This window comes from Bos indicus, chromosome 8 (assembly GCF_029378745.1).
Source record: "Bos indicus isolate NIAB-ARS_2022 breed Sahiwal x Tharparkar chromosome 8, NIAB-ARS_B.indTharparkar_mat_pri_1.0, whole genome shotgun sequence".
NCBI lineage: Eukaryota > Metazoa > Chordata > Mammalia > Artiodactyla > Bovidae > Bos > Bos indicus.
Window position 1 is genome coordinate 62,352,434 of NC_091767.1, and position 13,071 is coordinate 62,365,504.

At 44.7% G+C, this 13,071-nt stretch overlaps 1 protein-coding gene across 2 annotated transcripts in view; it reads left to right on the forward strand.

Moving 5' to 3' along the window:
• Nucleotides 1–12,608: 12,608 nt before the first annotated feature.
• LOC109563057 (stimulated by retinoic acid gene 6 protein-like) overlaps nt 12,609–13,071 on the forward strand; it is a 43,542-nt gene continuing 43,079 nt past the window's right edge. The window contains exon 1 of one of the 2 annotated variants that reach the window (XM_019966237.2): nt 12,609–12,758. In XM_019966237.2, coding sequence (XP_019821796.2) covers nt 12,739–12,758 — 20 coding nt within the window. In that variant the 5' untranslated portion in view covers nt 12,609–12,738. The remainder of the gene's footprint in view (nt 12,759–13,071) is intronic. The other variant, XM_070794794.1, reaches the window with a different exon arrangement.

Below are 13,071 nucleotides of genomic sequence, written 5' to 3' on the forward strand. Positions count from 1 at the left end.
AGATTGCCGGGAGAAATATCAATAACCTCAGATATGCAGATGACACCACCCTTATGGCAGAAAGTGAAGAGGAACTAAAAAGCCTCTTGATGAAGGTGAAAGAGGAGAGTGAGAAAGTTGGCTTAAAACTCAACATTCAGAAAACGAAGATCATGGCATCTGGTCCCATCACTTCATGGGAAATAGATGGGGAAACAGTGGAAACAGTATCAGACTTTATTTTTTGGGGCTCCAAAATCACTGCAGATGGTGACTGCAGCCATGAAATTAAAAGACGCTTACTCCTTGGAAGGAAAGTTATGACCAACCTAGATAGCATATTCAAAAGCAGAGACATTTGCCAACAAAGGTCTGTCTAGTCAAGGCTATGGTTTTTCCAGTGGTCATGTACGGATGTGAGAGTTGGACTGTGAAGAAGGCTGAGCGCCGAAGAATTGAGGCTTTTGAACTGTGGTGTTGGAGAAGACTCTTGAGAGTCCCTTGGACTGCAAGGAGATCCAACCAGTCCATTCTGAAGGAGATCAGCCCTGGGATTTCTTTGGAAGGAATGATGCTAAAGCTGAAACTCCAGTACTTTGGCCACCTCATGCGAAGAGTTGACTCATTGGAAAAGACTCTGATGCTGGGAGGGATTGGGGGCAGGAGGAGAAGGGGACGACAGAGGATGAGATGGCTGGATGGCATCACTGACTTGATGGACATGAGTCTGAGTGAACTCCGGGAGTTGGTAATGGACAGGGAGGCCTGGCGTGCTGTGATTCATGGGGTCACAAAAAGTCGGACACGACTGAGTGACTGAACTGAACTGAACTGAAGGAGTTTGTCTTTCTTCTGCCAGCAGGGGGAGCCAGAGAAGGGATAGGACCAGAGTATAAAATAGTTTCATTCTCCAAAGTTTTAAGAAATATTGTCCCTAGTCAAGGGTCATACCCGTTCCAGAAAGCCATCAATATTGCTTGAGGAAGAAATTGCACTAGGTCTTCCAGATATCTTTATATTCTTTGTTTTTTAATTAAATAATTAAGTCATATGTTTATAAATAAATGCTGTCCTGTAATAACCTTCCAACACTCTGGAAACAAGCATGGCTTTTGTGGTGCCCTGCTGAGTTTCCTTCTGTTGTGTCTCCAGAACTCTGGACCCTCCCAAACACAGGCCTCAAGCAAAGTGTGTCTTCCTCTCCTGGGTTCTGGTGTAGTTGGTCATTTCTTTTCTCACATTCTGCCAACTGCAGCACTGTTAAACATAGCTCCTGGAAAGAGGTCTGTAGTGGGGGGGCTCTGTTCTATTCAATGTTTTTTGTCAATAACCTGGATGAACTCATCAAAAGTATTCAAATGCTCCACAGTTTCAAAAAGAAATTTGTGTACATTGGATAGAGTGAGCAATGTTCAGGGACTTCCCTGGTGGTCCAGTGGCTAAGACTCCATGCTCCCAATGCAGGGACCTGGATTCTATCCCTACTCAGGGAACCAGATCACACATGCCGCAACTGAAAGATGCCACGTGCCTCAACTGAACATCAAAGGTCCCATGTGTCACAATTGAGACCAGTGCAGCCAAATAAATAATTTTTTTTTTAAAGAAGCAATCTTCCAAAGTCTTGCAGAGGTTAGAATGGTAGAGGTAAATCAAATGTTGAAATGTTCCACAGATATATGTTGAGTTCTCCATTTAGATTCAATACTAAAATGAGAAAGTATGGAGGTGGGGGGAGTGAAACATATATCACACAGGGTTATCTCCAGGTTCAAAGGGGCCATGTCTAGAGCATGGTGGTTGCTTAGAAATGGGTCCTTATTACTGAGGATGAAATTATGCTGAAGCCTTCCTCCCACTTTATTGTGGTTGCATTCCCAAATCCCCAGGACAGTTGGTGGCAATTCAGTAGTGACTCTTCCTTGATGCTGTGGAGAGAGCAGTTATAGAATTGTGAGGGATACCACCATGCGAATCCAAGAATGTAAATATCCATCTGAAGCCTGGGCAATGGAGCCAGGAAGCACCTAGCAGGTGGCACTCCCAGAAGAGACAGCATCTGCATGTGCCTGATAAAGAGCTTTGCAATTCCTTTCTCTGAACGGTATGGCATGGATGCACTGCTTCTTCTGGGAAAGAGAGGGCCTGGTTTCAGAGGAAACACATTTACAAGGTTTCTTTGTTTCCAGGTGTCCAGTAAGAGAGTTACATTTTACTGATCCTTGTGTTTCTGTCTTTTTATTTTTCTTTTATCATTTAAAATTTTGAGAACAAACATTTATTTATTTATTGGATTTTCTAACGGAGGATATTCCATTTTTTTTTTAATTGGAGTGTAATTGCTTTACAGGGCTTCCCAGGTGGCGCCAATAATAAAGAACCCAGCTGCCAATGAAGGAGACTTAAGAGACAAGAGGTTTGATCCCTGGATCGGAAAGATCCATTATTTTTGGAAAATATATCCTCATATAAATTTGATAAAGGGAAATATGTTAGCATGTGGCGCTAGTGGTAAAGAACCCGCCTGCCAATGCAGGAGACATAAGAGACACTGGTTTGATCCCTCGGTCAGGAAGATCCCCTAGAGGAGGACTTGGCAACCCACTCCAGTATTCTTGCCTGGAGAATCCCATGGACAGAGGAGCCTGGTGGGCTACAGTTCATAGGATCACACAGAGTTGGACACAACTAAAAGCGACTTGACATGCACACAATTGCTTTATGATGTTGTGTTAGTTTCTGCTATAAAACAAAGTATATCAGCTATATGTCCCTCTTGGACCTCCCTCCCATCCCCCCACCTCACCCCTCTGCTGCTGCTGCTGCTAAGTCACGACAGTTGTGTCCAACTCTGTGTGACCCCATAGATGGCAGCCCACCAGGCTCCCGTCCCTGGGATTCTCCAGGCAAGAACACTGGAGTGCGTTGCCATTGCCTTCTCCAGCACATGAAAGTGAAAAGTGAAAGTGAAGTCCCTCAGTCGTGTCCAACTCTTAGTGACCCCATGGACTGTAGCCTACCAGGCTCCTCCGTCCATGGGATTTCCCAGGCAAGAGTACTGGAGTAGGGTGCCATTGCCTTCTCCACCGCTGTAGGTCATCACAAAACACTGAGCTGAGCTCCCTGTGCTATACAGCAGCTTCCCACTAGTTATCTATTTTATATACAGTAATGTACATATGTCAATGCTACTCTCCCAATTTGTCCCACCCACCCCACCCCCTTTCTCCCCTGTGTCCACATGTCTCTCTTTATGTCTGGGTCTCTATTCCGTCCTGCAAATAGGTCCATCTGTACCATTTTTCACATAAGAGTATTAACATATGATACTTGTTTTTCTCTTCCTGACTTATTTCACTCTGTATGACAGACTCTACTTCCATCCATATGACTACAAATGACCCAATTTCAGGAAACAAGCCTTTATGAGGCCTCCCCTATATCCCAGATGTCATGTTGAATTGGATCAAGTCATAGCTTCCAAGCCACTGTGATCTAACTGAGGATCTGAGATCTTGGACATGACCATATGCTCCACATCCCAGTCTGGGCACAGCCTCTAATCACTCATGTTCATTGAGGGCTTGTTGCATGTCAGGCACCCTCCTGAGCATTTTGTTAGTTCACTTCAACCTCATCTGTCATAGAGTAGGGGCAGCTTGTCTCAGATAATACTGGGGATCAGAGGGGATTACAATGTAACGTGGCCAAAATTACAGCTGATGAATTGTTGAGTTGTCCTCAAAGTCCACACTCTGAACCACGGCCTCAGGTTGCTTCTCCATAAATATGTGCTAAATGGACAAATAAAGAAGACATAAATACATGCCATAAAAGAGACGTCGACCAAGCCAAGAGAAACAAGATTATGCCACAGTCATCAGAATATTATGCCAGATATTATGTTTGAGGTTTCATCACTCAGTCATGTCCAACTCTTGAGTGACCCCATTTACTGTAGCCCACCAGGCTCCTCTGTCCATGGAATTCTCCGAGCAAGAATACTGGAGTGGGTTGCCATTTCCTTCTCCAGAAGATCTTCCTGACCCAGGGATCGAGCTTACATCTCCTGCATTGAAGGCAGATTCTTTACCACTGAGCCACTTGGGAAGCTCATGCTTAAGGTAGGACTTGATAAACAAGCAATGGTGATAAGCAGAGGTCAGAGGTGTCATTCTAGGCTTGAGTAGAGGGAGCAAGTGGGTAAACACAGGTGGTCTGAATTGTCAGTTAGGGTGCCTATTCAGTGCTTCCAGGACCCCCTTCTGCTCCATCAGAACTGATTAGACCAGGGCTGTTTATGGACTGAATTGTCCCCCTGCCCCAAGTTCATATGTTGAAGCCCTAGCATCCAGCTTTGTAGAATGTGACTTTATTGGGAGATGGGACATGTAAGAGGTGGGCCTGATGCAATCTGACTGGTGTCTCCTTTAGAAAAGGAGCTAAAGACATAGAGACGCTAGGATGCAGGCGCACAGAGGAAAGGACACGTGAGGACAGAGGGAGAGGGCAGCTCTCTGCAAGCCAAGGAGAGACCTCAGGAGAAAGCACAGCTGCTGAAACTTTCATCTTGGATTTCCGCCTTCTGCAACTGTGAGAAAATAAGAGTTCTGGTTTTTGGATTTTGTTTTGGGGGGCCCTAGGAAACTGATGATACCGCCTTTATGGCAGAAAGTGAAGAGGAACTCAAAAGCCTCTTGATGAAAGTGAAAGAGGAGAGTGAAAAAGTTGGCTTAAAGCTCAACATTCAGAAAATGAAGATCATGGCATCTGGTCCCATCACTTCATGGGAAATAGATGGGGAAACAGTGGAAACAGTGTCAGACTTTATTTTGGGGGGCTCCAAAATCACTGCAGATGATGACTGCAGCCATGAAATTAAAAGACACTTACTCCTTGGAAGGAAAGTTATGACCAACCTAGATAGCATATTCAAAAGCAGAGACATTACTTTGCCAACAAAGGTCCATCTAGTCAAGGCTATGGTTTTTCCAGTGGTCATGTATGGATGTGACAGTTGGACTGTGAAGAAGGCTGAGCGCCGAAGAATTGATGTTTTAGAACTGTGGTGTTGGAGAAGACTCTTGAGAGTCCCTTGGACTGCAAGGAGATCCAACCAGTCCATTCTGAAGGAGATCAGCCCTGGGTGATCTTTGGAAGGAATGATGCTAAAGCTGAAACTCCAGTACTTTGGCCACCTCATGCGAAGAGTTGACTCATTGGAAAAGACTCTAATGCTGGGAGGGATTGGGGGCAGGAGGAGAAGGGGACGACAGAGGATGAGATGGCTGGATGGCATCACTGACTTGATGGACGTGAGTCTGAGTGAACTCCGGGAGTTGGTGATGGACAGGGAGGCCTGGAGTGCTGTGATTCATGGGGTCACAAAGAGTCGGACACGACTGAGTGACTGAACTGAACTGAACTGAGGAAACTGATACAAGGGGTGTAGGATTGAGCCGAAGACAGGAGGGCATAGACTGGCTGTGACGCACTGAGCGGAAGATAAACAGAAGAGCTTTTCTCTTAGCAGGTCTAGGGAAGGAGCCGGAGATAGAGGTTGAAAGGATACCAGGAACTAGAATCAGGATGGTGGTGAGTTGAAGCCCCAAGAGAGCCCCAAGAAACCCTAAGAAGCAAAAGGGACTAAGCCGGAGAGAAGAAAGATTAAAGAAAAGGCCAGAAAGGAGAGAGACACGATCAAGAGAGACCACTTGGCAGGAAGGGAAGGAACCTTGCCCAAGAGTACTTCAGTTTCCATCATCTTCCCTGGTTGGGCCCTACCTCTTTCAGGGGAGTAACTGGAAACCCCTTTAATTAAAGGCAACTCGAGTGGATCTCCAAGCTGGCAGAAGGGAAAAGAGGAATGAGCCCTCTGACAAAAGTGAAGGGATGGATAAGAGCCAGGAGGCAGAATGAGTGAGGTGAGAGAAGGGGAGGAGCCACAATTTGTGGGTGATGAGAGTGTGAAGGTGCCATTAACTGGCCTGGGAGCCAACAGATGCAGTGAGTGGACAACAAGGACACCTCTGGTCTAGTTCCCATTTGGCTCTGGAAGGTCATCATGGAAACAGGGTGGCCGTTTAAAATCTATAGGCCATGCTGGGAGATCTTAATACTTCTTAGGAGCAAGAGCCATGATCTGCCGTGATCAGAATATGCTCACTCCTTGGCTTCCTGCATCTCTCTGGGTGTCATTTGGTTCTTGGTCCCACTGACCAGTGCTGGGCTCTTGTTTTGTGTCTCAAGGTCAGACTCCTGAAAGTGATGACCTGCTGGACAGAATGCCCATCATAGATGACATTGATGTGGTTTATGACTGGCTGTTGTTGGGTCAGGTGCTCACCCTTGGTTCAATGAGCAGTGGTCTGGGGCACAGAATCTCACAGCACCAGCATGAATGCTCACACCCTTGGCACAGCTCTGTGGGCACAGCAGACTTACTGAGGCTTGGCCAGTCCTGTTAGCGTACTTCCCTTCCTTAAGCCCATGTCTTCTTATCCTTAAAATCAAGAACTTGGATCACATGATGTTTACAAGTCCTCCACATTCTGTGCTGTGTTAGCTAGGGCAACACTAGCTGCTGTAACAAATAGGCCAGCTCTCAACTGATTTATTATAATAGACCTTTATTTCCTGCTCACGGACAGGTGTAGAGCAATAGTCCCCAGCCTTTTTTGTACCAGGGACTAGTTTCATGGGAGACAATTTTTCCATGGACCGTGGAAGGGGATGGTGTTGGGGTGATTCAAACCCATTACATTTATTGTGTACCTTATTTCTATTATTATTTGGTGATATATAATGAAATAATTATACAACTCATCATAATGCAGAATCCGTGGGAGCCCTGAGCTTGTTTTTCTGCAACTATATGGTTCTATCTGGGGGTGATGGGAGACAGTGACACCCGAAGTGTGATATTTATGTCCAGTCTACTCCATAATCTCATTTTCATTGCTGTCACTGCAGAAAAGCCTGCTTCACAAAGATGAGGTATTGAAAATGGAAGCAGGCTCTCCGGTGCTTTTGCAGCAATCTCAGGACATTCCTCCTCGACTTTAATCCACAATAGATGGAGATTTCAAGTTGTCTCAAACATACTTTTAAGGCCACTGTCATTTGCCGTCTCAAGCCATTGATCCTCTTATAGCATAAACAAGGTCTATTCAGCTGGCTTATTCACAAATGGGTCATGGATCCATTCCTTCCCAGTTTGGGGGGCTTTTGTGGTTGGGAAGTAATGTTTAAATTCTTTTGAATGTTGAGATAGGTGATCATGCATCAGCTTGGAGAAAGAAGACCCTGGCTCAGTCTCTTTCAAAATCTCTGCTAATGTTTGAAACATGTCAACAATCCTGATGTTCACTCATCACCCTCATAATTCCAATTTGGCTTTCAATGTAGCTACTTTATCTGCCAGCTGAACACAGTTGTTTTTCTCTCCTGAGATGATGGACTGAGTTCCTCAAACAGGTTGAACAGGTTTATCGACTCATTCTGTGTCACTGAAATATGCTGCCAATGGTGACTGTTTTTCTAAAAGAAATCTCTAGAACTGCTCTCATAACTCAAAAACTCTGGCCAGCAACCTACCTTTAGAAAGTCATCTCATCTCTCCACATAAGCCTTCTCTTATGAGATGAGATGCTTTGAGTTCAAATGGATGCTTTGCGTCCATCTCCTCATAGAGCTGCATGAAGAGACCTGAGTTAAGGGCATGTAATCGAAAAAGCAAGAGAGTTCCAGAAAAACATCTATTTCTACTTTATTGACTATGCCAAAGCCTTTGACTGTGTGGATCACAATAAACTATGGAAAATTCTGAAAGAGATGGGAATACCAGACCACCTGACCTGCCTCTTGAGAAATTTGTATGCAGGTCAGGAAGCAACAGTTTGAACTGGACATGGAACAACAGACTGGTTCCAAATAGGAAAAGAAGTATGTCAAGGCTGTATATTGTCACCCTGCTTATTTAACTTATATGCAGAGTATATCATGAGAAATGCTGGGCTGGAAGAAGCAAAGCTGGAATCAAGATTGCCGGGAGAAATATCAATAACCTCAGATATGCAGATGACACCACCCTTATGGCATAAAGTGAAGAGGAACTAAAGAGCCTCTTGATGAAAGTGAAAGAGGAGAGTGAAAAACCTGGCTTAAAAGTCAACATTCAGAAAACAAAGATCATGGCATCTGGTCCCATCACTTTATGGCAAATAGATGGGGAAACAATGGAAACAGTGTCAGGCTTTATTTTTTGGGGCTCCAAAATCACTGCAGTTGGTGATTGCAGCCATGAAATTAAAAGATGCTTACTCCTTGGAAGTAACCTTGGACCAACCTAGATAGCATATTAAAAAGCAGAGACATTACTTTGTCAACAAAGGTCCATCTAGGCAAGGCTATGGTTTTTCCAGTAGTCATGTATGGATGTGAGAGTTGGACTATAAAGAAAGCTGAGCGCCGAAGAATTGATGTTTTAGAACTGTGGTGTTGGAGAAGACTCTTGAGAGTCCCATGGATCGCAAGGAGAGCCAACCAGTCCATCCTAAAGGAGATCAGTCCTGGGTGTTCATTGGAAGGACTGATGTTGAAGCTGAAACTCCAATACTTTGGCCACCTCATGCGAAGAGTTGACTCATTGGAAAAGACTCTGATGCTGGGATGGATTGGGGGCAGGAGGAGAAGGGGACGACAGAGGATGAGATGGCTGGATGGCATCACTGACTCGATGGACATGAGTCTGAGTGCACTCCGGGAGTTGGTGATGGACAGGGAAGCCTGGCGTGCTGCGATTCATGGGGTCTCAAAAAGTTGGACACGACCGAGCGACTGAACTGACTGAACTGACTGACTTTAATGTAGTTGATAATTTTAATCACATCCTGCAAAGCATTGTTAAATTCAGGTGACTTTTTTCAGCTAGCCAGTATTTCTCTATGGATGACACAGTGCATAGATTCATATTCAGAATTGACCTTAGACGTGAAACCAGAAAGTCATCTAGTCATGGCAGCTACTTCATCTGTGCATATAACAACACAAAATGACCAATACAGTTTTCCTGATATGTAATCATCCAAATAATGCTCAAAATTCTCCAAGCCAGGCTTCAACAGTACATGAACCGTGAACTTCCAGATGTTCAAGCTGGTTTTAGAAAAGACAGAAGAACCAGAGATCAAATTGTCAACTTCCGTTGGATCATCAAAAAAGCAAGAGAGTTCCAGAAAAACATCTACTTATGCTTTATTGACTATGCCAAAGCCTTTGACTGTGTGGATCACCACAAACTGTGAAAAAGATGGGAATACCAGACCACCTGACCTGCCTCTTGAGAAATCTGTATGCAGATCAGGAAGCAACCATTAGAACTGGACATGGAACAACAGACTGTTTCCAAATAGGAAAAGGAGTATGTCAAGGCTGTATATTGTCACCCTGCTTATTTAACTTGTATGCAGAGTATATCATGAGAAACGCTGGGCTGGATGATTGCTGGGAGAAATATCAATAACCTCAGATATGTAGATGACACCCCCTTATGGCAGAAAGCGAAGAAGTACTAAAGAGCCTCTTGATGAAAGTGAAAGAGGAGAGTGAAAAGGTTGGCTTAAAGCTCAACATTAAGAAAACTAAGATCATGGCATCTGGTCCCATCACCTCATGGCAAATAGATGGAGAAATAGTGAAAACAGTGACAGACTTTAGTTTTGGGGGCTCCAAAATCACTGCAGATGGTGACTGCCACCATAAAATTAAAAGACACTTGTTCCTTGGAAGAAAAGTTATGACCAACCTAGACAGCATATTAAAAAGCAGAGACATTACTTTGCTGACAAAGGTGCATCTAGTCAAGGCTATGGTTTTTCCAGTAGTCATGTATGGATGTGAGAGTTGGACTATAAGGAAACCTCAGTGCTGAAGAATTGATGCTTTTGAACTGTGGTGTTGGAGAAGACTCTTGAGAGTCCTTTGGACTGCAAGGTGATCCAACCAGTCAATCCTAAAGGAAATCAGTCCTGAATATTCATTGGAAGGACTCATGCTGAAGCTGAAACTCCAATACTTTGGCCACCTGATGTGAAGTACTGACTCATTGGGAAAGACTCTGATCCTGGGAAAGATTGAAGGTGGGAGGAGAAGGGGACAACAGAGGATGAGATGGTTGGATGGCATCACGGACTCAATGGACATGAGTCTGAGTAAACTCCAGCAGTTGGTGATGGACAGGGAGGTCTGGCATGCTGCAGTCCATGGGGTTGCAAAGAGTCAGACATGACTGAGTAACTGAACTGAACTGAATCACTCAAAGACTTGAATAGTTCTGCAGCTGTGGTGTTGGTCAGCAACAGAAGTGCACATAATATAGCCTCAAGCACACCCTCAAAACAAGCACTGTTGCCTTGATGTCAACATTGGTAGACTCGTCAGTGTCAGTACTGTATGCCACAGTAACTCATTAATCCTTTCTAACAATTGAGCCTCAACATCCCCTGCTGTTTCATCAATTCATCTAGTTATGGTGCCAGTTGTGAAAGAGGAACATGTGCCACCATTTGAACTGAAGCCTCTCCTAAAAGTTCATGACAAATGTCCTTAGCAGCAGGCATGATGAACTTTTTAGCAAGAGTAAAGTGCTTCTTAGCTTTACCAATGAGGTTAGCCACTAAGAATCATGCTCTCAGTGCAGACACATTGGACGAAGTGATCGCCTTCAATAATTGTTTCTGTTCTTCATGTTCATGGTTTTTTTTTTTTTTTCTTTTAAAAGACTCCAAAGTCTTGTCTTTTAATGCAGGGTGCTTGGTCTCCATGTGGAATAGTTTTGAAGGTTTCAGGGCTTTGTTGTGTAGCCAGTCACCACATATTATACAAAGCAGGGTTGGAGAATGTGAATCACCTGTTGCAACAAACCCATAATTTAAGTTGGACTCGGTATTTTCTATTAAATACAGTTTTCTTTTTGTTTGCAGTCTTAAAGGCTTCTGCTGTCTCATCATTGGGTTTTTCCCCAAGCTCTCTAGCAACATTTGTTTTTTCCTCATTTTGGCTAGGGTTAGCTTGCAGGCTTCAGAGAAGGCAATGGAAACCCACTCCAGTACTCTTGCCTGGAAAATCCCATGGACGGAGGAGCCTGGTAGGTTGCAGTCCATGGGGTCATGAACAGTCAGACACGACTGAGCGGCTTCACTTTCACTTTTCACTTTCATGCATTGGAGAAGGAAATGGCAACCCACTCCAGTGTTCTTGCCTGGAGAATCCCGGGGATGGGGAGCCTGGTGAGCTCCCGTCTATGGGGTCTCACAGAGTCGGACACGACTGAAGCGACTTAGCAGCAGCAGCTTGCAGGCTTACCAAAACTGTGACTGAGACAAGTGTTCAGTGCAGGAAAGAGGCATGGATGGGAGTGGTAAATAGAATAATGAGTGGGCCATGCACAAACTAAAATAAGTTGGATTATTGCCACTGTCTGATGTTTTGATATGAGTCTGCAAGCAATTGATTTATTGTGGTCTCTGTGCAGTCAAGCCTGTCTAATGATAATCTGTATTTGCAGCCACTCCCTAGTGCTAGCATTACCACCTCAGCTCCACCTCAGATCACTAGGTATTCAGGTCTCACAAGGAGTGCACAACCTAGATCCCTCACATGTCCAGTTCACAGTAGGGTTTGCACTACTATGAGAATCAGATGCCACTGCTCATCTGACAGGAGATGGAGCTCAGGCAGTAATGCCGGTGATGGGGAGTGCCTGTAAATACAGGTGAAGCTTTGCTTGCTTGCCTGGTGCTCACCTCCTGCTGTGTGGCCGGGGTCCTAACAGGCCATGGCCCAGTACCGGTCTGTGACTCAGGCGTTGGGGACCCCTGGTATAGAGGACAGTTTCCTCTACATGGTGATTCAGGGACCTAGGCTCCTTCCCTCCCATTCCTTTCAGGCCTTTGAATCCTAAACCAGCAGATGGGGAAGGAGAGGGTAGAAAGACACACTTGCTTCTTAACTGTCTTAGCCCAGAAGTAATGCACATCACTTCTCACAGTCCACTGGTAGCCTTGGTCCCGTGTTTGTTCCTAGATGCTGGGTGGGCTGGGAAATATGCCCCTGGGTTGGGAAGGTCCTTGCCAGCAGCAGCTTCACTTTATGGCAAGGGAGTAGGAATTCCTGGTGGACAGCTAGCCCTGGTTCTGCTACAGGAGTAGGGTTCTGTTTTGAATTTGTCTCTAGCCCCTCCTCCCAGCAAATGGTCTTGTTTCCAGAGAGAATCTTGAAGGCAGTGGTCCTAATTTCCTAGTTTATTGCCTTGAGGCAGAGTAGGCAGAGTCCTACTTTATTGCCTGTAATAATTTTTACAGCTAGCTAAAGAGGCCTCAGCTGCTGAACAAAGCTTCAGTATCTCAAGGATCCAGTGCCCACAGCCAGCAGGTACTAAAAAAGATTGCAGGAGTCTCAGAAAGAGAAAATAGGAAGGAAGTTCCTGATTTTGAATGAGAAAGCATGGGAAGGGTGGAAGAGCCAAAGAATAGCCAGTAGTGTTCCCAAACAAGGAAGGAGGCCACCACATACTGTCATTTCTCTGGTAAATATTTGACTATATGTTTGTTTTTCTCTGAGGAATTTTGGATGATGTGACATAAACTGGGCAGAACATCAGAATATCAGAAGCACTCAACAAGAGGCCAGAGAAGCCCAAAGAACAATTCAGAGAAGCAGATTGCTCACCAGGGTGGCAAGCAGTGCTTTTCCACCAAGATGTTTCCTCCAAATGCAAGGTGAGTTATCAGGGCCCAGCTTGAGACAAGTCATGCTGGACAATAGAGTTTTCCTGGCAACTGTCTTCTTTTTTAATTAAAAAAGTAACTTTTTACTTTTGTACAGTTGAAGTACAGTTGATGTACAACATTAATTATAGTTGCACAGTGTAGTGATTTATAATTTTTAAAGGTTATACTCTATTTATAGTTATAGAATACAGACTATATTCCATGTGAAAGTGAAGTCGCTCAGTCGTATCCGACTCTTTGTGACCCCATGGACTGTAACCTACCAGGCTCCTCCATCCATGGGCTTTTCCAGGCAAGGGTA